General features: G+C 45.3%; 1 protein-coding gene across 4 annotated transcripts in view; it reads right to left on the bottom strand.

Annotated features, from left to right (window-relative positions):
• LOC146173565 (synaptotagmin-1-like) overlaps window positions 1-27,763 on the bottom strand; it is a 200,367-nt gene that overhangs the window by 7,253 nt on the left and 165,351 nt on the right. For all 4 annotated transcript variants that reach the window (XM_084583421.1, XM_084583418.1, XM_084583419.1 and 1 more), the window contains 2 exons: window positions 2,557-2,807; window positions 614-772 (listed from right to left, as the gene is read on the bottom strand). In XM_084583421.1, coding sequence (XP_084439547.1) covers window positions 614-772; window positions 2,557-2,807 — 410 coding nt within the window. The remainder of the gene's footprint in view (window positions 1-613; window positions 773-2,556; window positions 2,808-27,763) is intronic.

Here is a 27,763-nt window from a genome sequence, read left to right as displayed (position 1 = left end):
CTAATTGGTAGCAGTTAATGCAATTTACACATCGTGTCCCAAGGATAGTCTAGAGAAATGAAAGACCACGTTAATTCTACCCTACCGAAAAAGCTACGAGAAAGCTACGATATGTGGATAAACTCGCACATAGTTTCACGTACCTAACTCGTACAAATCTCATATCATCTCATACAAATATTATTCAATGTATGATAAATATATGAGATTGCTTGACATTTGCATGAGCTTGATATTAGAAAATCTGTACGAGGTTACTGTGATTCATAGAATATTTCCGCTAGAGTAGTCACTTGCTAAAAAAACACGCCAAAATGAACAATGAAGTCTTGAATCACAGGGCAGGACGCAGGTTATCTCTGCAGAGTATCTCTGCTTTTATCAGAGATACTCTCCAACTAAGCTAAGCAGCTATCGTAATCATTATTTCGCACTGGTGACGATGAAAAGTTTTGCAGCCTGTCTTTATTTTCTGCCTAGCTCAGAAAAACTAGAATATGATGGAAGCCCTGCCTATAAGCCTAAATTTACCATTTTCGAGCACGCTCGCAGTGGCTATGTGTAAAACTGCAGCTGTGAAGGCTTAAAGTGAAAACCGAAAATGAAGGCTTACCCGAATGGTGACGAAAAGCTTTCCAGCCGGGTAGCCCTGTGAAGATGCGCCTGGTGGGGATGACACTTGGAATCGGAGCATCAGCGTCACCTTGCCCAGCATGGGAGGTGGCTCGTCGCGACTGTCCACGCTGCCCACAACGTCGCCAGAATTGTCACTCTGCACAGCGAAACGCGTCCAGCATGGTGTAAGGTGGGGAGTTTGACAGAGGTGGTTAGGAACTTTGTGATTATTACAACTTGATGTAAAGGCGTAGTACCAATTTTTGCTGCACAGCGTCCTATGTAACATGGTTTGTTTGCTAAATATACATGTTTTTGAAGACTACTTCCTGAGTCATTTCACCCTAAAGAGTCTGAGCACAAACACACGAATAGGCTTGTCCTTGTTTGAAAACTGTTGGGCATTCAACAGGGTGAGATTTAACCCTGCATCTGCTGGAGATAATGATCAACTTGTTGTGACAACTTAGCTGTTTTTGTACAAATACTCTCGTTGTGGCCACAAATGGCGTCATGATTACGTGATCATTATCAGTGAGTTCATCGTGAGTTACATGAACCGTTGTTTTCACAAAGTCAGGTAGCACATTAAACACCTAAGATGTGACCATAGCAACCTAACACCTAAGTTGTCTGCGTACACAACCTGATCACTTTCAGCGCTCAGCGTGAGGCACGTGTCCCATTATGTCAACGACGCTTGAATCTTCAGTTACCTTAAGATGGTTTGATAAGCGAGTAGTTTAAGGCAGCATGAATCGGGGATCCCAAAAACAAGACACACATGGGAGGAGAAACAGTACATACAGCAATGTACAGTCTTTGTCAAAAGTGTAGAGCTCAGGGGGTCTGCTTCTGAGTCCCTTCATGTGACTTGTAATGCATTTCCAGTGTTCCTATTTTCTTAATTATAAGAAGATTTTTTGCCCTACTCTCTCCAATAGAAAGGATCTCTACTAATGCGAAATCAGCGCCACTACACGGCTCAGAAGCAGACCACCCGGGCTATACACTTTTGACAAAGGCTGTACGTACGTGTCTGCCGACTGCACCGCTCACCAGTCTAGCAAACTAAATTACAGACACTAGCTCTCTCAGGCCTGGTTTGTTGGTTACATCTTTTTTACAGCACAGGCTGTTATAGGAAGCATACCCTGAACCACCTCGTTGATGAAGTCAGTGAAAGGCCCTCACCAAAGTAGCCAGGAATGAAATATAAGAGAATGGAGATGGCGGCGAGAAGAGACAGTTGTAGGGGAGAAGGGGGGGGGGGGCGGCAGAGAAATAGAAAGACGAAAAAAAGGAAAACACGGCGCCGAGTCTTTGCGCCTTATCCCTTTCATCCCTCTCGATTGGCTCTGCGTGGGGCTCTCGAGTGATGTTATCACTGGAACGAGCGCCGCATGACTTTTATCGACCACGCTAGCTCGCTTTTAGCATTGCATTTTAATCCGTCATCGCCAAGACACTCGGCTGCTGCCAGGAAGCAAAAGTACTTGCCGAAAGGGAGCTCAATTTCCTCTCTGCGGGCTTCCAATGAAATAAAATAATGAATCGTAAAACCAGCTCGCTGCGACAGCCCTACCGTTGCTGTGTCGCAAGGCTACTGGTGGAGAAACCTCTTCGTATTCGCGAGCTTGATATCAGGGTGCACAAGAACAAATTATATTTGCTGCCGAGCCAGAACGCGATTTCCTTGGTATCGAGAGGCGTATAGCGGACACCCTGAGGGCAACAGCAAGAGTGGCACTGACAACAATGCCCACAGGGGCAGAGTTTCAGCTTTCGCAACTGCCGTCTAGGACAGCAGCGCTGGTGCAAGACAGTAGGGGGCGTAATCGCGAAGCACCAGCTGGCCGGTAGTTTAGTCACCTTGTTGCTTAGTCTAGCCCTTGTTTGTTTGTTTTTTTTTGTTTTTTCGCGACTGAAATGCATACTCACGTAAACAGATGCCTCTCCTCGGCTGCTCGCGGTCGACATGCTGCTGTACGTGGAATCCCTGGGCGCCCTGTTGCGCACGAAGGGCAGCATCACGATGGAGCTTCCTCCGCCGCCACCGGTGCTCACCAATCCGGGAACTATGCCGCCTTCGGCGCCCTTCTCTTCGCCAGTGGCCGGGATGGGCTTGGTGGACACGGGACATGCCGGCAGAGGGATCACGTCGGTGCCGTAGTAGAGCTTCTTGCGTTTCTCTGCATGGGGCGGGAGCAAGAAGAGTGACAAGAGGTAAACGATGATTGGTTAGACCAGCCTCATAAAGTTGGCGGTTCGAGATTGTTGTTGTGAGTTTGGCAATTAGTTGTTCGATAATAAGCGTAAATCACGGCAGCCACTTCGGAGTAAAAAAGGCGACCAAAAAGACGTGCTGCAATCACAAGGCAGAACAGCGCAGGATAGATAAGGACTAGAAAGGGAAGACGAGACACGTGGCGTCTTCTCTCTTTAGTTCAAGTCTAGCCTGCGCTGTTCTGTCTTGTGATGAACCAACTAGCCCGAAATGTGCTATTCAAGGGCTGTAATCAACTCTGGCACTCATTGACTTGCTAGGCGCTTCCCCTCCTCATTCATTTCGTTTAACACAACACGGAAACACACCCTACGGTCGGGTCTTCCGCTTAACATCACCATCACTACAGCGCCTTCATTCTTAGCATAATACTGCTCCTAGCTAGCCTTCCAATCCCAGCTGGCCCACTCAGTACGCAGATACGGTGTAATCATTTTCGCTGATCCCCCCTCCCCCCCTTCCCAGTATCCTCATATCTAGCTAACTCTCATGTCCCGGATTTTTCAAATCCAACCGAAGACAACCGGCACCAGTGTCAGCCTGCCTGGCACGGTTGTCGCTCCAATTACCAGTTACGCATTCGACTGAGGACTTCAAAGGAAGACTATGTGACCTAAATCGAGCTAGTATCGACGGTTGGCATAGTAATCAGGTCGGCTTCTTTTCCGTGCTTTCATTTCCTTGGAGCTCAGAAATTTCCGTCGCCAATAGAGCCACGGCAGTCCGTCGTGAACTCTTTCCAATTTATCACAAGAACAGAAAACAAAAAGTAAGAAGCCCTTCTCCGGCAGCTCCTTTTTTAAGTGTAGTAGACAATAGCTCGCGAATAGAAAACCAAAGGAACAAAGCGATATAAACGCAGTCTGGCCCAGGCGGTGCCAAAGGTCCAGTGGCGCGTGATAGCCGACCTGCTCCAGCAATCAATCGGCCCCCACGCTTGTTGCGGCGGACGTCGGAGGAGGAGTGCCGTGTTTCGGGTCAGCAAGCTCGCACTTATTTTGTCCGCAATTTTGTTTTCCCCTGTAAACTATGTTCCGCTAGGAAAGAATTGGGTGTTGTATATTTTTGTTCCCTTCTTTCTTTCCTCACTCTTACTTTTTCTCGAGAAACAGAGCACACGCGGTGATGGCACGCAGACGCCCAAGGGAATGACAGGCTGTCTGTGTTCCGCATTCTCGAGACGACACGCCGAAGCTTTCCCTCTATCTCTTTCCGCGAATTCGTGGTATCGAAAAAGCGCTTGGCACGTGGGAATCGGGGGAATCTAGGCCACGGGGAAGCGGGATGCGGCCTCGCGTTTGCATTTAGGCACAAAGAATGGCGAATGTGATGAAGGAATGGCGGATGCGCGATGAGGCGAATCTTCGGCGGAGCAGAACAAACTGAAAAAAGACAGAAAACGTTCGCGGAAATACAGAGTATCTGTTTCTTTTTCGGGGGGGGGGGGGGGGGGGTACAAAAAATTATATCCAAATTTGGACAAAAATATTCGAAAGCTTAAGGAGAAAAAAGGAGGTAGTCGCCTGGCACTCTCAAAGTTCGAGACTTCCAGGGCAGGCGCCTGCCGCCATATATCGAATCATCACCGGATGATCGAGTATCGCGCGAAACGAAATCCATTGTGACCTTTCATACGAAGGACCCGAAACGAAGTTAGGAATTCAATAATTTAGGGTATTATAGGGAGTGAAATGGCATGCGCTAAGCTACAACGCTGCTTTACGAAACTTGGCCGTAAATAAGAAGGACTCAATGTACAAACTCTAAAGTCTTAGGTCATGAACAATTTGGTGCGTTTGCTTCCATTCGTTCACAAGGTGACAATGAGGATAGTATAGTATGCCCAGATTTACGTTTTTAGAACAGCCAAGAAGCTCCGTTAACTGAAATCGAAACGGCACCTATAAGAGAGGAAGTTAAAGACAGATGCCACCGCTTCAGGCCGTTCTCTTAAGTTATCACTTCTCATATCTCCCAATAAAGCTTTTCATTCATGCACGTTTCCTGAGCTGACGTGACATGTGATTTTGTGTTGAGTCAAACCTAAAAGCAAAGATTGTGCAGCTGAATACTAAAGTAACCTTTGCACTTTAGAAGAAACTGAACGCTGCTTGCTGAAAACGACTCCTGCGCAAACTACCCTAGCGAAAAAACTGTATGAGTCACAGAGAGTTTTAGCTTACCGTGATTCGCCACCATGCTTTCCACTGCGCATGCCCAGATCCCCTTGACGCCGATAGATGGCGCCACATACTGGATGTCGGCACACTGACCTACCGCGTCGGGACCAATCAGCTTGACCGCCCCACCCACGCGCTGTATAGAAAACCACGGTGGCGGATCGCGGATCCCGGTAAGCTAAATCTCTCTATTAACCTCATACAGATTTCCTATACTAAACTCATACGAATCTTATACAATCTCATACACTTCTCATACACTGAATGATATTTGTATGATGTTATATGCGATTTATACGAGTTTAGTTTGAGTTTAGCATGAGAAATCTGTATGAGGTTATTATGACTCATAGGGTTTTTTCGCTAGGGATTGAAACTGGAACATTATATATTAATACATGTCGTCGGCGTTCGTTTACAATAATTAGACGCGAATTCCGCCATGTCTTAGGCTATACGGCTACCACTGGAAAATGCTTAGGGCCAAGGGAGGCAAACATCCATACAATATCAAAATAAACGAAACAAGCTTCACATATCCCCAACGAGCCGGCTTTGAGTCAGAACGACAAGATTAAATACTTCAATTTCATATCTAATTTCCCCGCACTGAAACCATCCACTGCAGGTAAACAAGGATAAGAAAATCAAGAAAGGCCCAGCCTTTGGATGCTGAAGAACTGGCAACACTTTCAGAAGTTTGAGAGAGGTCCGTAAAAAGGTTGTGATCTGGGGGCTATCTCATTGTTTGTTAAAGCGCACAGGTCGCATGCGTTTGTTCACACATGAAGCGCTAGACCTTTGAGCATAACAAGAAAAGTGTTCCCAGTGCATAACCCTAGCTGTGAGACGTGTAATGATAGGTAAATTACCTATAGGTTAGCCCAATTTAGATATACAGTCGGCAGGAAGCTTAACTAGAACGCCCGACAGCGTGGTCTGGACGGACGCCAGAGCCGCGATACGTTGGCCGCTGATTCGGAGACAATCACCTCGGTATGGATCCCGCCATGGTAGTGCAGTGGTTAGGGCACTCGACTACTGTGCCCAAGGATGCGGGATCAAATTCTGGCCGCTGCGAACGCTTTTCGATGGAGGCGAAAAGCAAGGCGCCCTTGTGCTGTGCGATGTCAGTGCACGTTAAAGAACCCGAGGTGATCGAGATTTCCGTAGCCCTCCACTACGGCATGTCTCAGAGCCAGAGTCACTTTGGGACGTTAAAAACCCCGTAAATGATAAACTAATCGGCTGGGTATGTTTGCGGTGACTGAAGAGAGATGGAGCGTGGTTTCATATGACTACCCTTTCGCCGTAAAAGTGTGCTCGATCGTGATGACCTCGTGTCGTCGCTTTTCGCTCGTGGCTGAGGTCAAACAGAAGCGCACAGACGACATGTTGCAAATTGCTTACCTCGGCAACCCGACATGCTGTGCGAATTTTCACGCACTTTTCAAGTTCAGCCTACAATCTCAATAAGCAAGAAGCTTGACCCTAAGAAGCTCAACAACACTATCGGGAGTATTTTTTTTTGTCATGCAACCTTACACACGCCATGACCCCCATTTTATTGATCTGTTTTTCGTACTTATTTTTCAAGCGGCAGCTTAGGGGTAAAACTTGAAAGGCGCCCGAGCGGTCGCGCGCCATGTCGGGATTGCCGATACAATAAGCAAAATTGAATGTGTTTTCTACGCGCTTTTATTTGGACGTAGCCACGAGCGAAATGCGCTGGCACCTGTCCATCAACACGACACTCGCACCGACGGAGAAAGAGAAGTTATATCAAACTGCGCTCCTGCTATCATCAGCCACCGCAAATATATCAAAGCAATAGTCTCTCTTCCATTTTCCTCCAAATTTAATGGATATGATAGATGATAGATGGAACAACTAATTTTTATTGGCTTAATTATACAATCAGTGCCTAATTACCGTCGAAAGCCTAGTTTTAAAAAGTTGCGGATGTTGCGCCCTAGTAAGGCGCAAGTTAACCATTCAGAACCACAAAAGTTATACTGTATCTCACGTGCAATCCTCATGAATCCGTTGACGACGCAGACAGCGAAAAAAAGAGTGGTAAAATAGGCTATATATAGCTTGCATAGACTATTTCGTCACCAGGCCAATTTTTTCTCTCTCCTCTTTTCCTTCACCTTCTGCTCTTCTCTCTTTCATTTCTTTTTCTTCGCTCAGTCATTGACTAGGCTCCCGTTATGAGTTCTCGACGCCATGGAGCCAATGTAATTTAGTTGGATTGCGCTGTCTTTACAAAGCCGAGGACGCCGCTCTCATTTTCAGAGCTCCCGTCTTGCACGAAGGCCTATTTCACAGAGGCTAGCACAGCGGCTAAGCACACACAGTAAAATGCTCAAGGCGCCAAGAAATCTTTGAGCACACAGACAGTGCAGAGCCGCCCATAAGCCCTGCTCACGAACTGGAATGTTGGGCAACATCGATTACCAACTCCTTGACACCCACAGAACGCCTCCTCACTCGCAAGCTGCGGGGAAATCCGCGCAGTGCACACGAGGCCCGCACGCGGCAGGACGACCGAAGAAGGCTGACGTCGGCTCTCACTGACAAAGGGATGCTGCTTATAAACTAGACTGTTAAAAGGTTCTAATCTTAGAGATAGCGGCTATTCGCAAGCATAGTGTGTCGCTGAAAACGTAGCAAAGAGGTAGAGAACGGTCAACAGAGGAGCATGGCAAGCACCTTTTGTTCTAAAGCACGGAACTCCTCTAACGCAAATAACGTTTGAAAAGTCTCGAGAAAGAAGGAGGTCCCCATAGACCTACTAAAGGCTAGTGCACCACTGGCAGCCTTATATTGGCTAAAACGAACACCTGTGGACCCAAGCAGCTCACCTTATTCTGTTATTTTCCTTTTTTTTTTTTTTTTGCGCAGCAGTTGACTCAGTTGACGAAAACGAGTTCCACTGTGCGGTACGCTGACCGCGGCCAGTAGATCAGGACATTAACGTATATTGTACGCAGTGTTGTGTGAATGTAGGTGGCGCCTCATTAACAATAGTCTATGTCGGGTTTAAGGACTGTAGAGGTACGTCAGATTGCGCAGGTTAAGCGTACCTAGTGTTTTGTTGTTTTGATTAGTGTTTTACGTGATATCGTAAGGACACCGTATCGCAGAAAAGCCGGCATCTGCGTTGTCGTGTTTGTATACGCGAAAATCAGCAGTAAGCAAAGAACTAAGCAGATATTATAGATGCACGGAATCGAACTCGGTTAAACGCAGGTGCATTGGTATGGAAATTGCGAAGCAACATTTCTTGTTGCAGCGTTCTTGAAATGCCATTTTGCTTCCCCTTATTTGCTTTACTGATTAGAACATCGAATTTTCCTGAATATTGCCACAGTCGCTGGCAGCGAGAAATAGCAATTATTTTGGGATCAGAAGAACTTGAATTGCTCTCAGGTAGATAATGGAATCGAGTGCAATGTCAAGTATTCTACCGAAAGTGACAAATGATTGAGTGTGATATACTGCAGCAGACTTTGCTCGGCTGATAGCTATTACACAGCCAAACTCTCGTTAAAAATACCTAAGGTTGGATTTTAAACATATCGATAATCGTAATGAAATGGAGACACAAAAAAAAATGGCAGAGGCTTAGCTTGGTTAAGCCCGGGAGGTTGCGAAAGCAATACCCATGGCTACGCCCAGGTTCAGCTAATGTTTGGCTGGTGGTGGTGCTTATGGATATGCTTGTTATGGTTAGACTGTGGTGGTTATACAATGATTCACTCTGGATACGACATGGCGTCAATTTATGGCCTCTCACGGACGGCGCGAGTCGGTCGCCGCTTTATACAGCTGTATAACGTCACAACACCTGTGGCGCTCCTGGCGGAAAGAGCGGGAGTTAGGCCGCCGTTCATGCGCACCGCCGTCTCTCACGGATGGCGCGAGTTGGTCGCCCAGCTTTGAGGCGTGACGTCATAACACCTGTGGCGCTCCTGGCGGAGCGAGCGGGAGTTAGGCTGCCGTTCATGAGCACCGCCGTCTCTCACGGACGGCGCGAGTTGGTCGCCCAGCTTTGAGGCCTGACGTCACACAGAGGTCATGCGAAAGGTCATTTCATGTGCACCGCCGTCGCACCGAAAAGGCTTGAAAGTGAAAGTAGTATTGCTTTCGCAATAAAACATAAAGGAGTAAGGTGCAACATTGTTTGAAAGAGGCGTTGGAAACATCCGTCGAGAAAGTCTCGGCAAATATGCCCGAGGCGACGGTCCCACTCAGCTCCAGTACATCCTCAATAGCTCATCGGATTACGACGACTGAACAGGAATAAAGGGATTGACGTTTGCTCACGACTACAGCAAAAACGTGGCCGCGCGTGCATTTGAAGCTATGAAAAAGCATCCCAGATCCCGGAGGGTGTGTGGAAACACTTAGACAATAAATATCCAAAGCAGAGCCGCCTCGAAAGATAAGCCCGCTATTATAACACCACCATATGCACAACGCATTAAAATGCAGATAAGGGTGCCACGGCCAAACTTTATGGGCTGATCCGCTGCAGTATTTAAGAACTGCGATCACTCTCCGTCCTAGATAGAGCACTTCTGTTTATTTATTTATTCGTGTTCACATCGAAGCTTCCTAGCAGCACACACGCGAACGCTGTGAAAGAAAAAAAAAACTCGGGCTAATTCGGTTGCGAAAACCTAAAAACAAAAAGGAAACACGGGTAGCAATGTGAGCAATATAACAGCGAAGCGCTTGTTTACCAGATGGCGCTGGTAATATATGAACCCGCTGGTGGACCAGCCTGGGTGGATCACAAATTCTTATGGCTCCCAGCCTCGTTCAATATCCAATTATCTTTTATTGCAGGCTGGCTGACGAACGGCTGCGTATCATAACTTCTACTCCCCTCCGAAAATATAGCAGCTGGCGGTGGTAGGCATTGTAGTAAATTGGGTATAAAGCTGAAGTTCAGCAAAAGACGACAAAACAGTAAAATTTGGACCAAACTTCTGCGTTTGAAATATTGCCACGAAACATTAAAGTTTAGTATAAGAAATTCTCTTGAGACACTGCTAGCAAAGCATTAAGTGCGAAGGAAAGAAACACGCTGCTAGCTTATGTTTCAAAACGAAATGCATTTATGGAGATGTAAAAAATTCATCACAAAATGCAAAATATATAAAGCGTTCCGCGAATTGGTTTTATATTGCGCACCTTGACCTTTACGGATTTGTGAAGCGTTAAACGAAAACGTGTAAAAAATAGTTCCTTCCAACTTCCAAGACATTAAATGCAGTTTAAGTTACTGAGATCGCTCTGATAGCGTGAGTTAAGCCCCGATTTTAGGAAACTAAGGCTTACATCGGGGACTGCTGCTATAGCTTATTTGTTCACAGCAGCAGAATTAAGTTTGTAAATTCTCATCTACAGAGAAAACTGAATGCTGCACATGGTGCGAAGATAAAGTAATTACTGTCTCGTCTACAATATATTCAGGCGATATTACTCAGTGTCTTTTGAAATATTTCTAGTAACTGATACATTCGAACAAACTAAGTTCTGACACACACGATCGACTTCGCAATCCTTCACGTCAGCTGCTAACGACAAATTATACATCTGATATTTCATTGAAACACTCCCTTATCACGTCTTCTAAAACATTTCGCTCAAATTTTCGTAACAAGAACGCCACACGCGGCGAGTTCAAGATTTACTCAGATGTGAGTTACGACCGCATAAAGCTTTCTCGCTCGCCTCAATTTTGAGCTGTCATACGGTATACAGTGTCCGCTGCACTACAAAATATAATGATCGGCGATGTGCTGTTGCTCAGAGGAACGGAGTGTCGCCAGAAATAAGTGTGAAAGACTGTAAAAAGGCGCCTCCACGCGATATCGAAGCCAATAAGGCGGCAGCCTTCACCTTTATGAAGACGTATACTCCCCGGTCGAGTTTAAGCCCGCCTCCATTATTACTCCACTTTCTCCGTCGCTAAGAAACAACGGGTTCTAGTCTTCACTGTAGTCAATGACCGCCTGATCGATTCGGGTTATATCCCTAGACTGGCGAATAGTTTGCTGCGAGGATCGAGGCATGGCTCTCGGCGATGAAGAAAAATGCTGGCTTAAAATGTAAAAAAAAGTATAACTAAGGCGGGGAAAGATAAACGATGAAGCAATGAAGACGTCTAACTGTAGGAGAAATGCCGCCGATAACGGGGCAACCTGCTCGCTATGGGGAGAGTGGAGGTTAGGTCGCTGTAGCTTTCTGTATAGGACAAAGTCGTATATCTTCCACGTACAAGCAATGCATAAATTTTGGCATTCAGGAATCGTGCCAAGAATGGGCGTCATCGAAGTGTTCATACAGGAGTGAATGAATGGCACTAATTAGCAGCAACTTGAGCGCTACCTTGCCGCAGCAAAAAAGAAAAGAGAGAGAGAGAAACAGCAGGCTTCGCGCGCCTCCATTTTGACAAGTGATAAAGGTAGTTGTGCAACTTTTCCACCTCCTCCATACAGCTACAAGGACAGCCACTACTGGGCTTACACAACACATAACGTGGCAAAAATGGCACATTTTGATTGGCCCGCAGATATGATCAAGGCAGCGCTTCTTGGCCACAGGTCTGAAATCTGCTTCGTGTTCTGGAAACATAATACCCACCGAACGAAGACTAACTCGCAAGCTTCGGAAACTTGTTCGTATAATTACATCACCACCTGTAAGAAAGGAAACTACTCCCGAAAATTGCACTTGATTCACGAAAGAAGATTTGTTGCTGCTTTACTTTCTTCGTAACCTTGGGGCGTTGTTACGGAAGAATAACAAAATTTTGACACTGAAATTCTTTCTTTCGTGTAGACCATTTCAGGGAGTGCGCTGGACCCACTTTGTTATAGCGCTTCAGGCAGCCTCTCAGTTCGACCTGGCCGTTACCTTGCACGTTGGCTCTGCAGGGCAAGATGTCGCTAATGCAGTGAACTCTATATATAGATCAAGCGCACGTGGAAAATGAGGCAGGAGAAATCACACCACGTCTGCCTTTCTTTAACGCTATATTCATCTGTAACAAACTGGTAACATCTGCAGAGTAGCAAACTGGATTCCAAGGGAAGGGAACCGCAGTAGGGGGCGGCCGAAAGTTAGGTGGGCGGATGAGGTTAAGAAGTTCGCAGGGGTCAAGTGGATGCAGCTAGCACAGAACCGGGTTAAGTGGAGAAATATGGGAGAGGCCTTCGCCCTGCAGTGGGTATAGTAAGGCTGATGATGATGATGTTCATCTGACCGTTTTTCGCAGTTATGAATGTACACCATCAAACGTCTAACTTAATTTTCAATTCCCAAGTGGTTTATATTGTGTTCGACAAGTACCCAATCTTCTTCAATGTAGTATTTTACAGAAATAGCGCATTTATCTAATAGAAAGAAAGAAAGAAAGAAAGAAAGAAAGAAAGAAAGAAAGAAAGAAAGAAAGAAAGAAAGAAAGAAAGAAAGAAAGAAAGAAAGAAAGAAAGAAAGAAAGAAAGAAAGAAGAAGAAGAAAGAAAGAAAGAAAGAAAGAAAGAAAGAAAGAAAGAAAGAAAGAAAGAAAGAAAGAAAGAAAGAAAGAAAGAAAGAAAGAAAGAAAGAAAGAAAGAAAGAAAGAAAGAAAGAAAGAAAGAAAGAAAGAAAGAAAGAAAGAAAGAAAGAAAGAAAGAAAGAAAGAAAGAAAGAAAGAAATGCCCGCACCTGGAGTATAACAGAGTAAATTTTAATGGAAATAGGGAACCGCACAAATAGACGGTGAAGGCTTACATAGAAAGATGCAATTAATCAGCCAGTGACCGCAGCGAATGTTGCCCGCGCTAAATTAGAGCGTATTATGAAAGACGTCTATCGCGCAGTGGGCATTTTCGGCCGATCACGTTAATGAGGACTAGGCATTTTAACAGCGATTCAAAAGTACTGCGGTAATTGATTTGCTAGAAAAAGCACGTTGGCTCTTTACGGTCAATCAATATTTCCGACCGGCTAAAAAGAGGCAGTCTAAACAGCTTGCTGCTCTATAATAGGCTGCTCTGAACTGTTTAATAGTGCACACGTTTGAACAAATTATGTCGTGTCACGGCCGATGTTTGTGTGAGAACTCGACAGCTGATGTCCTCAATTTTGTAACTCTAATCAGAGCATCAGTCAAATCAAACCGTCATCTAACATATAAGCATTTTAATTTTAACCTAACTGTGTGGCTGACATTTATGGCCTCAGCCGGAGTGCATGTTTGTGTATTTTGTTTCCTGTCGCGAAAGGTCAAGCGCACATCCAGGTCAAACGTTCGGTCGCTAGACACGCGCCATAAAAGCCGAAATGCGAGGAGGGTGTGCACATCGACATACACACTGCTTTTTTCTCTTTTTTTTTTTCTGCTCACATTGCATATTTGCGGATCGTTTTTGCATACAATAGCATGTTCCTTCTTAACCTCCGTCGAACCATTTCTTCGAACGCGTGAAGAAAAAGGCAACAAGAAAGAATCGCACATATGCCCTGGCTGCCTAACAGTTGGTCCTTTATATTTACACAGCATATATTTTGATCTGGTTTGCACTTAGGCAACAGGCTATGTCATTTCGAAATCAGCTCAACTAGCTCGTTAACTTTTTTTTCGATGTAAGCGAAGGCGCCGTAAGCAAAACAAATACAGGCACTAAGCTCCGACATGGCATCTTCCTCCACAGCTTTTGCCAGGTCACGTGCACTTACGAAACTAGACGTGAAAAGAAAACAAGCTAAGCGTACAGGCACGTGTTACCGTCAAGGGTTTGCGCCCGCATGCAAGCGACGCCCGTAGCATAATGCAAACAGCCTCCCATCGTTCCGGCGGCGCACATGGGACGGTGCATGTGGAAACGCAAGCACAACGAACCCATCTGGGGCAAGCCGCGATGAGTGCGCGGAGAACATGCGGGCACGCGAGGAGACCTATTGCCGGGTCATCGAGAACATGCCGTCTGTTGACACGACTCAACGTGCGCGGGGAAGAGTCCTCACGGGTAATGGCGGCCACTCCAGGCTTCTTGAAGCTCACGTCAAGGGGCGCGCTGTGTGTCTGAAACCAGCGAGCGAAAGCTGGACTAAGAACGCTTTCTTTGGATAGGGGCAGGGTTTTGAGTATCCCGACCTAGATGAAAGAGGGCGCGAATGGAACCTGCCGAGAACTCCCCAAATAGAGAGATAGAGAGAGAAAAGAAGTTTGCGGTCCTTTCTGATATATGCCATTCTGAAGATCAGAAAACAACCCAACTTAAAAGCCTGCGTCTCAGTTTATTCTGTTAAAGGGATACGGGAGTAGAGTTTGAGGTTGGCGATAAAATGCATGCATTATGATTTGTAGAGCATAGACCAGTGGGCGCTCATGCTGCGCTCAAGACCTCAAAAATGAGCGTTTAATTTCGGAGGAGTTTTAAGACGTCCTGCTTTTGTCGCTGGCAGCGACATGTGGTGCCGGACCTTCGCTCAAATTACCACATATGACCTCATGGAGCGCAAAGACACGGCAAGCTCACCAACTAATCGTCGGAAATTGTACCCGTGTTTTTAAAAGGCGTGTTCTTGTAAGGCTCGAAGCTCTTCACAACAAACATTCAGAAAGTCGGTGCTCAAACTCGATATAAGTGATACAGGAAAGACGGCAAAGCTCGTAGATGGAAAAGATATGAGGCATACCAAACAGGGTGACACAACCGGGTGACTAACTACGGGGGAATATAGTGACAGTTTCTGCACTTGTTCATTTTAAATATGACTAATGTAATGCCAGCAGAATGCTGATGCCCTGTGATTACCTGTATATTCTGTTAATTTATTTATATGTCGACTCGCAAGAGGAATTTAATGCATTGCAAGCCTGTTTAGAAATATAATCCCTGTGTTGCTCACATTTCTGCGATTATCGGCTTATCTAACGACAGTAAAATGCATTAATTGGCGCAACAGTTTCTTCATTAGCTTTGTAAACTGATCAGACGATATCGGTTTTGTAACAACCTGTGCATTCTTCGCATTAGTTATCTAGGGAATTATCTGCAGGTTTCCCCGCAAACTGTTTAAATATTATAGGCAGAGTGGTTGATTTCAGAACCCGCACATACTTGTTATCGATGGAAACCGCTTACAGCCCGCAGTGCCTTTTACAAAACCTCGCAAGCACGACATATGAAACAATCACCTGCTGCCGTCACAAATACACTAAATATTGCCCATGTAATTTTGCAAGTTTGCTGAACTTCGTCTATCGACCGTTACAGCTCCAACTACCCGGCTTTTTGGCTGTATAAAGCCTCTTACACTTTCAAGAAAGAAAAGCAGACCTGCAGGAGTGTCGGAGGAAACGGTAAAAGATAAGTTCAGTTGTTTCACCAGCGAGAAGCCCCTCGAGCCTACACGGAAAAATATGGTGCATACCAACGCTCGACTAGGGCCAGAACATCTTGTAAACAAGGTGTTTCAAGCGGATTTACCTATTCTATTCCGCTATTTCTAAGCTAGTCTCGACAAAGTCCCGCTTATAAGCCGCTCAAAGCGCGAATATGTTGGCTTTGGCTTTCTTTGGCTTGAGCTTTTAGCGGCTCCTCGAGCTAAGTAGAAGCAGCCGGCAACGTTTTCCACGCACGTCCCTTTTCGTGCTCGCGCAGACGGAATGCCAACGACCGGCGCCGCTTCCAAACAAGCCCCTTATAGTAGCAGCCGAAGCCAGACATAGCCTAGCCGATCCAAGTCAATAATAGAGAGTGCCGCGTGACATCGATCCCAGGGGCGACGCGTGGGCGAGAAGCCTCGGCATTCCCTGTTTACCCACAGTCATCTACAAAAAAAGACAAAAAGGAAAGTCATAGATGCCAAGCAGACGATAGCAGCAGGAAACGGGGAGCTCGTCTGCTCCTCGGGGAACCTAATATACTGCGCACGTATATCTACTGCGACTCTCGGTAGATACATATACCAACTTGCATTACACTGGAGCTGGTCCCAGAACTTGCAGTGCAGTCGGCGGCGTGTCGAAGTATGACTATAGGTACGGCACCGTTAGTGCACTGCTAGGTGTCTATAGGACAGAGCAGCTTAATGGCGGGTGCATTACTGTACAGTACTGCACACTACTGTACAATACGTTGCATACATTAAGCAAGATCTCGCGGTGAGAAGACTCTGCTTTGTGGACATGAAAGATAACGCTAACATGACCAGAATCGTATGCGGCATTGCAGGCTTATATCCGGCATAACCATTCATCTAAAGGGCAGGAAATTCTTCTTTCGATTGCAGGTTTCTACTCGGAAGTGAATGTTGCGATAGGAATATATTGCCTTAGTTACGAACTGTATTTAAGATAACACTCAGACTACAGCAGAGTTTACTAAACTCCCTGTGAATGCCTCTAACATGTTTTAGTGGATTACTACGACGTGGTCAATATTCGGCAGACGATGCACATACCCTCCCCTTATTTAAAAAAAGAACTAATCGTTGGAAAGAGTTAGATGAATATGATGCCATATAATTCATGTGACGATCTTCCTTTGGGTGAGTGAATGCGGGCTCTAAATAAGGCGCCTCTTTATTGCAAGCGTTCTTCACGTTTCTAGTGTGCACAATTCAATTTTTCTTTTGCAAAAGTGTTACTTTCTTTTTCTCTGCTTAGGGAGGTTCCACTCTTTTCCTGGCAATGAAATAAAACGTAGAAAATTTTACATATATGATGGTAAGGCTATCCTTTTTTTTTAATCCAGAACATATATCATAACAAAGCCTTACTGCGTATCCAATGTAAACCCTTACTATATATATATATATATATATATATATATATTATTTTTCTTTCTTGCGTTCTGGAGGCAAGTCATTAGTGCAATGTTGGTACAGATAGATAGATGGATTTATTGAAAGGAAAAGCAGAGAGGTTGGCCGGAATAAGTCAAATATGGCCTGCTACTCTGCACTGGGGAAGGGGAAGGGGAGAAGAAAGAAGATCATGATGGGTGACCATGTGGGAGAAGGCATATTAAATATATATGCAGGCACAGTAGCTTGCCTCACAAGCTCGAATCAAGCCCGCTGGCGCACAAAAGACGGCAAAGAGCACGCACTGCCTGGACACCCTTCCCCTTGTTCTGCCAAGCGCCCAGCAGCAGTTCCTCCGACAAAGGCCTCTTGTCCAAACGCTTCAAGGAAGCTGCTAGCACACTTCTGTCGCCCGCATACACTGGGCACACCAATAAGATATGGTCCACAGTCTCTGGGATGCCACAAGTTGAACATTCCGGCGAGGCAATATTATACGGCTATATCGTTCGACTGGCTTTTCCCTTCTTCCACAAATAATTATAATTAACGGCGGCCTGGCATCACAACCCTAGTAAACAGCTTTGCTTGTCATCTACTATAAATAAAAAAAGATTAAGAAATTTAAATTCAAAGCCAGTTCACAAAAAAAAAGTCCTGAAATTCACCAGCACTCCGACTTCGCAACCGAGGACTGAAAACTTCGTAAAGAAAAGGCGGTGTTTGGGGGAAATCTGGGAGCAGGAAAAGGGCTCCGGCAAACGCTCGTTTGCGCTGTATGAGTTCGTTATAAGAACATTTCCTTATAATGTTGTCCTCAGCTCCGCCACTAATACTGCTTCTAGCGGAACAGAAATAGCCACACACACGTAGGGCGGCTTCTTGCGACAATGGGATTTTCGAGGAAATATCGACGCATCGGTTGGCAAGCAAAAATAGTAAATTACGAGTGCAATCTTATGGCAGCCAAGGCGCATCGAAGTAGATATGTATCTACAACGAAGATACATATCCTGAACTGCACGGAACAGCTTCTCCGCACACGAGCTGAGTCGTTAAGGCGGACAGCAGCGGAAAGATAGTGGGGATGACATAAAGGGAAACGTTCCCCACTCAAGCTCACGCGACCCTGAGAGGCTCTTCGAGGAATCGCGTGCTAGGGATCACTGATGAAGGCCGCCTCCCAAGAATGGCTGGGCGTCGCCCAGTTCCCGCGGGACAGCCGCTAATGAGGAAGCCATTAAGGTAACGGTGTGTGGGAGGCATCCCTGCGCGAGCATTCGCCCGCTCTGTCGCAGTCGGAGAATACGCCCAGCTTTTTCTTGTTCGTAGAACTGGGCAGCTTCGTTACGTTCGCGAGACGAATATCGCGGATGGCAGATGTAGCTACGACGTAGGCGCTCTAACTGCTGCATAAACTTTAACGTCTCACTCCACTATAGAAATAATTGTTGTCATGCGGTTTATGCGTTTGGGAGCTAAATTCCGGTAGCATTTTCATGGGGTCAGTTTTTTTAAGGTATTCAAGGGCAGTCATTTGGACAAGTGCAGAAAAAATCCGACAACAGTTTTTACTCCCTAGTCTAATACATTTTTATTTTATTTCAATTATACCTCACTTCTAAATCTATTGCGATTTTGATTACTTTCCTGTTCTGGTTCTACCCTTATTCTATTTCTACTCGGGGCCGCCTCTTTTATTTATTTTTGTTGAAAGTCAATGACTCTAAGTCTCCATTTTTCCTGGATTATCAGTAATTCGGATTCAATCTCTCCTCTCTCCTACTAGCGGAGAGTAAGAACTTCTAAAAACCACTTGTCACGATTGGCAAGTGTAGGCCTCACAGAGACGCACATATCTGCCGCATTCATAACTCTTTTAATGTTAATGCATTTCAAAATTGGCCAAACTAAGCTAAGAGTTATCGTTAAAACATTCGGAGAGAGCTGGGCTGTCCCTCCATCACCGCGAGGATAGTAAACCCTGCCATACACCACATATCAAACGTTGCTGAAAAATATGCGGTACTTAGCCTTCTCCGGCCTACAGGACAGCAAGCAGAGTTGCCTTTTGCACTCATTCTATTTGTAATGGCTAAGATTTGTACACCACATGAAAAACAAAGTAAATCTTGAAAAAATACCGAATTAAACTAATGTTCGTCCCCCTCCGTGTAAATGCCGCCCCATGTAAATTCTGCCACTTCCGAACTAAACCGAATATTTCGACGAAACAAAGATAAACAAATTGTGGGGAATTGAGCATGGCTTGAACTTAGTGATACGCGCGAAAGCTGTGTTAAGCATGGTTAAGCATGGTTTGACGTTTTCGATTAGGGAGACGCACAAGACTCGCCTCAAGAGTACCTGCGATATCCCCTGTAACACCACCTTTTCAATCCGTGATTTTTTTTTTCTTGAAGTTTGGCTTACTGTGGGGGCATGTCGCTGTACACACTACGTCAAAGGCAAAAAGGTTTCATTCAAAGTAGAAAAGTTTTACTCATGTAAACTCAGAGCCCGCCCCACAGATAGCTGAGGTATTCCATCCGTTATGACCTTGCCGAAATACGTCTAGAGACAAGTAACTGAGTAAGAACGCTTTGTGGGGTGCTAGCAGTGTGATCATGTGTGCCGCAGTACTCATATCATTTTACTTCGATCGATAACAATCGAAGTGTAATGACAGCGAAAACAGTCCTACGTTGGCGGTGGCGTCATCTGTGTGAAACCACCACCTGCAACGGTTGGCAGGTGAAAGGTGAAGAGGGAGAGAAAGGATTTCGCTCTGCGAATGGAATGGGGCGGAGGGACACGCCAGGAGAAAAATTTCTCAGCAAAAATGAATAAAAATAATTACGAATAGCGAGGAATAAGAATAGAATTAGAACGAACTGGAATAGAATGGCAAGTGAAAGATATTACAATCATAATTGGACTATGATCGGGATTTAAATACGTCGGCGAATGCAAGACCTCTGCAGTCTCATTGAAGGCCACTAATTTTTGTTTCGTCTAAATGTTGACAATTCAGCGGGGGAAGCTCATAATTGATCTCCCATCCAATCACATTCACCTAGTGTCAACATTCTGTCGCCACTCAGTTCAGTAAATGCATAATGCAGTTATAGATGAAAAGGGCACTTCCATTTCCTAGTGACGAGTTCTTGCTCCATTTGAGGTCATTTCTTTCATCGGGGAAAACAAAATTGCTGTCAAAAGGTTTTGTTAAGCTTCAACGACCGCTTTAATCAAGAAGCAGAGTTAGCGTTCAAACTGCCAAGAAGCGCTCACAAAAATGGTACCATTTCCAACTTCCGAGCGGAACAACCCGAAGAGGCCCAAGGTCGAAAGGAAATCAAGTGCGCGTGGAAAAAGTGCAGTAGTGTGACGAGAGAAAGCTCGCAGCAGTAGCGGCATCGATCAAAACCTCAAGGCCCAAAAGCCGGCGCCAACCGATCGGATCCCCAAGCAATATGGGGAGCAGCAAAGTACCTCCCCGAAACAGGCTGACGTAGAGGCTGCGTTGACGCAATACTGCTAAGGCAAGGAATGTGACGAAACCTAAACAAACACGGTCACGCTCTATTTCAGACACGTGTCCAAAAGCTACCAATGTTCGCACAAAATGTAAGTGTATTATGTGCATACCCACCGGAAAGAAATATTGCATAGTGTCTGGGCAATACCTATCACCTGTTGGAATGCCGAACACCTACACCTGAGACGTGAAAGCCGCGGTGGGTAACCGGTGTTGCAGAAATTCGAAACACCTCTCGGATACTAGGCGACTTTTCTACCAGGATGCCATCATTGTTGTTACACGGAGTTTCGATTCAGCCTGTTGGGCAGGCGAGCTTGAACGAAGCAAGAGCTGTATTTAGGAGCGACTCTTTTCATTAATCTCTCTTTTTCTTTTGCTTCCAATGTTTGTCAGTGCCGACTTCGATACAAGAGGCAGTTACCGACATTCATTTTTTTAGCGTAAACTACGACGTAAAAAGTCATATGATGTTTCAAGTCGCAGTCATAACTTTCAATGACATAAAATGGGCGGAAATCGAATCTGGAAACCGATTTCAGAAAAACGCTACCTCTGGGTTTATTTGCCTTCCGCGTCGTCTAATGCGCGAAAAAAGGAACGAAACCACTCAAGATGGCACAGTTGATGCGCGGGATATTTCAACTCGAAGTGGGCTTTTGAAGTAAGAGGACCACTTACAACGACATATTTATTTTTTTACTGAATTATGCCAATTTCTTCTATATCTCTCAAAGCGACAACTTCATCACCCACCCTGAAATCCTATATTATTTTTTAAGTGCACCCACATTTGTGTCAATGTGAACCGCGTGACCACGGATAGCCCATTATCGCCGGGGTTCGCTACGCCCCCCCCCTCCTCCCCCTGAATTGACTTATACCCGATACACACATGATCCCCCTTTCCCAGTAATGCTTGAGTCTTCAATTACGACAAAATACGCCCGCCGCGAGTATGATGCCGCCAGTGTCATGTAACTCAGAGAAAGCTCCAAATACAACTAATCCAGCACAAATGTTATCAAATGTTTATTTCGAATTAGTACCGATTATTTGCCGGTCACAAGATAGAGTCGATATTTTTCTTATTTGCTCATGTAGTGAGGTGCGAACAATGTGTCAGAAGTATAGTTGGACGTCAGATGGGAGACAGCAAACAGCCGACGGATAGAAGCGGCGGAGAACGATCTTTGGAACGAAAAGCTGCCGATGGATAAAGTGCAGGTTCGGATGATGTGAGGGATAGTCGAAAAAAAAAACTACCCCACTTAGACAAGTTAGGTAAGCTAAAGGAGGAACATGCGGAAGTTCGAACGACGAGCTTTATTTTCGATTATGTGCTTTCTGCACACAAATCGACCTCACATCCTCGCCGATACAGGCCATTGTCGGTAATAAGTTACCGTAAGATAAGATCAGTAGACCATAAAACAAAGAAAAATGTCCTTAGCGGTGACGCTGTTACGCCGAATTTCCCTCGGCAATAGTTCAGGCGCTGGTTCTGATCGATCGATCGATCGATGCTTTCCCTTAGAGCTGAGGCCGGCCTGACGCTAAGCTATATCGAACCTACGTTCTCGATATCAACTGCGGAGCAAACTTCAACCCACGCGCTATGCGATCACAGCCGTACTGCTTACTTCACCGCCGCTTGCGGCGGGGACTAGCCTGCCACCGAATTTTTATCTGTTTTAGGCCGTCATTGCACCCGCCACCGCTTCGGTGGTGGACGACGGCTGTTGTTGCGGCGCGCGTCTTTCTTTCCCTCTTTCTTTTCTTTCTTCTCTATTTTCTCTTCTGTCTACACGAGGCAGCGGATGTGGCTCAGCTACAGAGCCAGTAGCAGACCCGTGCATTTTCTTTTCCTTCTTCCTACAGCCACAACAACAACAACGTGTAGCTTTCCCGGTGATACTCATACCCGGCGACCATGTTTCAATCGAGCGAGCATGGACTTAGTACAGGAGGATTTTTGCTTTCTCACATACCCTCTGTTAGCGCATTCTACCCATTACTTTTTTTCGCCTTGGTTCACGGAGAAACCGCGATCGCAATACTCCGCTATTTATGCGGCCCCACAAACTAATGCCGTGGAGGAATTAGCTCAACTTCGGCAGCCGCTTAAGTTGCGCCATTTTGTCTGCGGCTTACTTTCGCGTACTAGCGGTGTCGCCCCTAGCAACGCTTTTCCCACGGAATAAAACAAACAAACAAAAAAATTCTTGGCGCTCAGTTGAGCTGCTTATCACCCTTCAATAGCCGCTGACGAATGTATAGGAGAACGAAAGGCTTCTCGGAAGTGAGCACTACCAGTCGACGTCGCGCTCTTTCGTGTGGCCCCTAGTGTTACGCTCCGTCGCAAATGAAAAACCCTACAAGTTCGAAGCTCTATCGGGCACCAGTAGCTCAGTGACGGAGAAAAGAAGAGTTGTTTCGCATGCAAAGAAACGATTTTTGATACCCAATTGGCTGACGCTTTGTCTACTAGTCGCGCCTTTGCTAAGAGTGCGTCTTGAATGAGATGCGAATGGTAAAATAGTGGCCACGAATTCCGAAGGATGAATCCGTATGCACTAGCAACACGTTTTCCTTTTTCTCGTGCTTGATTTGTGTATACAATGTACAATAATATAACAATCAATTTTAGGGCTAAAATAATTGTTCGGATAGCAAATGCTAAGAATTGAGGAAGTAACAAAAAAAGTTAAGTGTGTCTAGTTTTCTAAGGGTGGGATGACGGCAGAGCTCGTGCAACTGTCATGAAAATTTTTCTTAGCATGTAACTTTAAGGAAGGCAATAGTAGCACCAGTAGTCGAGGGCCTGCTTACATGGCTTTTTTTCTTCTTTTGCGAGTTGGGAAAAATTACATGACTGCGCTTAAGTCTGCTATAGAACGGAAATGGCGAATGCTTCTTTACAGTACTTCGACTGCCTCAGAAATTATTTTCAACGGCATTTTCTTGCCATAAGCCCAGATTATATTATTGCGCTTCGCTAACAGCCGAGCGCACTTGCCCCCCAAGAGAGGATAAATTACTGGAATAAGGGACACTCGGTGATTCTCTATGCGATCGAACCGCACACGGAGACAGCACGTTTTTGTCACTGCTCCTGAGCGAGCTCGGATGTCAAGCCTGACTTCAGGCAAGAATATCTTAACTTTTAGATACGCTCCTATCCTGTTTGTCTCCCCTATTCCTGTTCTTAAATATTTCGTCCATTTAGGCTCACAGGAAGCGCGCTGTTTTTAGGCCACAGTGGTCAGTTACGGCAAAAAAATAAATGAGTATATTGCTCGCTTCAGGTTCGTATCTTTGCACTGCATATTTGATGCCGCATTGGGTGATATTTAAAAGCTAAATATTGCACAGCAAACATTTATTAGAAGTTTGCACTGCACAAATCTTAAATTGTTCGACATGTTACCAAGATTTACGGTCGTATAAACTCAAAGGATATACTCATTAATATGGATATCATCATCATCATCATCATCATCATCATCATCATTGTTAGTATTATTATTACCATCATCATCATCATCAGCCTGACTATGCCCACTGCAGGGTGAAGGGCTCTCCAATATTTCTCTAATTAACCCGGTCCTGTGCTAGCTGCATCCACTTGACCCCTGCGAACTTCTTAACCTCATCCGCCCACCTAATTTTCTGCCGCCCCCTGCTACGCTTTCGTTTGCTTGGAATCTAGTTTGTTACCCTAAGCGACAATCGGTTATCCTCTCTTCGCACTACATGTCCTGCCCATGTCCATGTCTTAATCTTGATTTCTAATAGACTGTTTTGAATAACAAAGCAATAATATTTGATTCCTATTTCAAGTTCAAAAATTTTCGCAAGGCCTTAATTATTTCCCGTCTATAGAGAAGCCTACCAACGGATCATTTCTGCAATGTATGTGAGTGCTTCGTGAATTCGACGCTTAGGTAAGATGTAAAGAATTGCGAAAACAATCCCTCACTAAGGGCCGCTAGTATCTGAACTCCTACACGAATCAATTTGAACGTAGGTTCGAGGCTGCTTACTACAAAACCTGTGTATCGAAACACCGGCTTTTCGGCGACCGATAGACACGATTTTCTTCCGAACTTCATTAGTACAGTTGGTTTCTCGTCCCTAAGTGAGAGTAAAAGAAAGTATTACTGCTGACACACCATGCAAGTACATTCAAACTGCGGCCGTTGCAGTGGGTGTGCGTCGCTGACCTTCTCTCAAACGACGCGCGGGCGTGGGCGAATCAAATGCCGACACTGAACACGATTTCCCGCCCTTCGCGACTGCATTCTTCATGTATGGCACAATGCCGAGGCTCGAATTTCTCACATTGCGCGTCCGCTTTGTGTCATTACTCGGAAAAGGTGCCGGTCCTTCATATGACATTCTCGCATTCCTGACCGAGATTTTGTGAAGGCGCGTCAAGAAAAGCTGCAAGTTTCACGAGTCGTTTTTGTACGTTGACTATTGTTTCCTTATTCTGCATTGTTCGATACGATAGAGAAATAGTTGTATGAACTGGTTAACGAAGTGTAGCAGAAACCAAGGCAGCACAAACAATGGGCTCAATATTGGTATTGTGCTGGCATTGTTCGGCCCAACGTAGGGCCAATGCATGGCCAATACACTCTAATACTGGACCGATCATTGTGGTACTCTAGAAGTGAGCGCTGCTTATGTGCGCATATCAGTGCTCAGTGATACTGCACCCTACTACTGAACAGCTAGTTACTGTACATGTGGCTGGTGTACATTCGGCCCCTGTACACTCGGCTACAGCACAACTCTATTGTACACTTGTCTAATGTGCACTTTGCAATCGTTTGGTTGGCTTTCGCATCGTGAATTCTAAACTGCCAATAGCACAAGTTAAAGAGCCAAGGGTAAACCAAGATCCAATTTCTGGCAAAATAGCTTCCCTCCATCTGCCTTTGATGAAACGGCGCACTGAAGTAGAACAGCTCAACACACAAAACTGGGCGCGATTTGAAAACTCCCCGTTAATGACAAGTTGTAGTGGCTCTGTGCAGATAGGAAAACTCGCATAACCAAAGGGGATTCGGAGAATTTAGCATGTGAATAGTGCTGTAACGAGCATCGTAACCAGCGATGGTGGAGAGAGAGAGAGACAGAAAGAGGGGGGGGGGGGGGGGAGGCGACTTCTTTGACGACGCCTCTGGATCTGCGCCAGGCGTTCCCAATGAAGCACGCACGCAGCAAGCACCAAACTGCGCAGAAAATACCCTGCACAGCAAACGAGGCCAGCCGGCACAGTGCTGGGCACGTACGTACAGCGCATGAAACTGCGCTTTTTGTTTGAGGTAACAGAACAAATAGGGAGTCGGCGAGCTTCTTCGTCGTCTAGTCACGTCTCAGTGCGTATCCTGTTCCAGTAACATCCAGGCGCTTTTTTTTTACTTTTTTTTTTCGTGGCCTCGTGGGATATTGTCTAGCGCAAATCCATTCCGGTGGAAGACGCTAAGTCTACGGTCTCCGCGTCGCATGTCGTGAAAAACGACACTCCCCAGAGGGTACAAATGTATTCGCTTGTTTCCGACCCACGCAAGCTGCGCTGGAGCAATGACAACTCGTTTGGTTCGCAAAGGGAGCAGACGCTACGCAATGCGTAGATGGCGAATGGGTTGAAAAGGGGAAAAAAGGGAACTGCAAGTGTCTAGCTTCCGAAGCAACGACTTTGCACTGAATAAACTCGAGGGAGGAGAACAGGGAAAGAATAAGTAAGGAAAAGGGGAATGAGACGAATAAAGATAAGATTCGCACGGGTGAGGCAAGATACAATGAGCGAAAAAAAGGAAGACGATTCTGTGACAGTGAGCAATGTTAAAAAAGCGTGGGCGAAACCGAATCCACGTGTAATTGCGTGGGAAAAACAGTACTAGTGAGGTACAGACGCTATGGTTATTGAATCACTCACTTCTTGAGTTCGGGAATTGTGAAAGACAAAAAAAAAATCGGGTCGATCGTCGACCGAGTGACAAATTTGTGCGTTACGAGTATACGGAACGGTTGTCAAAGTGAACGGAGAATTCGTGCGAAGAGAGAGAAAAAAATAATTGTATGCACAATTTGCATGTGGTCGAGACGAATACCAAGTTAGTGAGTGCCTCCCAGTCGAAAAAAAAAACATACAGACCGCGTCAAAAATAAGACAAAGCACTCTATAGCTCTGCCGTAAACTTGACTTTTTTCTGTAGTTCTGTAGTACTTTTCTGTCGTTGTGTAGTTATTTCTGTAATAGTTCTTTATTGTCTGTAATGCAGTAGTACTTTTCTGTTGTAACTATAAAAAATTCTGTTGTTAATACAGAAAGTTCTGTTGTACTTTTGCTGTAGTTCTGTAGTACTTTTCAGTTGTAACTACAAACGTTTCTGTTGTTAATACAGAAAGTTCTGTTGTATTTTTGCTGTAGTTCTGTAGTACTTTCCTGTAGTACTTTTCTGTAGTTGTGTAGTTACTTCTGTAGTGGTTCTCTGTTGTCTGTAATGTAGTAGTACTTTTCCGTTGTAACTACAGAAAATTATGTTGTTAATACAGAAAGTTCTGTTGTCACAACAGGTTTTTGCGCCAAGAAAAACTACCTATTGTGCACAAAACACACAGAAATCCTGTCGTACCAACAGAAATGCTTTCTGCAGTTTTTCCAGACTGGGGTGCGTGATCAAATAGCGGTTAGTGTGTGAAATCGAGCAACTCGTGGCGCGTACAAGTCAGCAAGAGAGGTGAGTAATTTAGTGGAAGACTGAGACAGGCTAAGCACATGTGTACAAGCGGGTTCTTGATCGTGCGATCGTGCATGACAAACCAAGGTTGCGACTGGCGAGTTATCGTCTACTTGACCTATTTTTCAATATCAGTACGTTTCGCCTATCTTTGTTATTTTACTTTTCACAATTTTCATTCGCAAATGTAGGATTCAGGGCCTTGTTGCGAAATTAAAGGTAATTCACAAGGAATAAAGGTAGGGGTCCCCACGTAATATTCTAGCACATCAGGAACATACGACACCTTGCTTGTTATACAGGAGATTTCATAAAAAAACAGTAGTTTGGCGTACCAGTACCGCGCATTAAAAAGCAATATCTTGAGATTGGTGGAGTTTTACGGCATTGCGGGTCAAAGTAGCACCGTGGGTTACGTACCCCAATGCATTGAATTTGCGTTTGGTTATGATCTGTCCTGCCTATGCACGCGTTATGCTTCCGTATTTCGCCTTCATGAGAAACAGCAAGCTCGGCCGAGGTCCAACAAACGACATTGGGCCCGCAGCCAAATGTTATTTCAAACGATG

This window comes from Amblyomma maculatum, chromosome 11 (genome assembly GCF_055883805.1).
Source record: "Amblyomma maculatum isolate TAMU_Amacu chromosome 11, ASM5588380v1, whole genome shotgun sequence".
In the NCBI taxonomy this organism is placed as follows: Eukaryota; Metazoa; Arthropoda; class Arachnida; order Ixodida; family Ixodidae; genus Amblyomma; species Amblyomma maculatum.
This window is presented reverse-complemented; position numbering and strand designations above follow the sequence as displayed.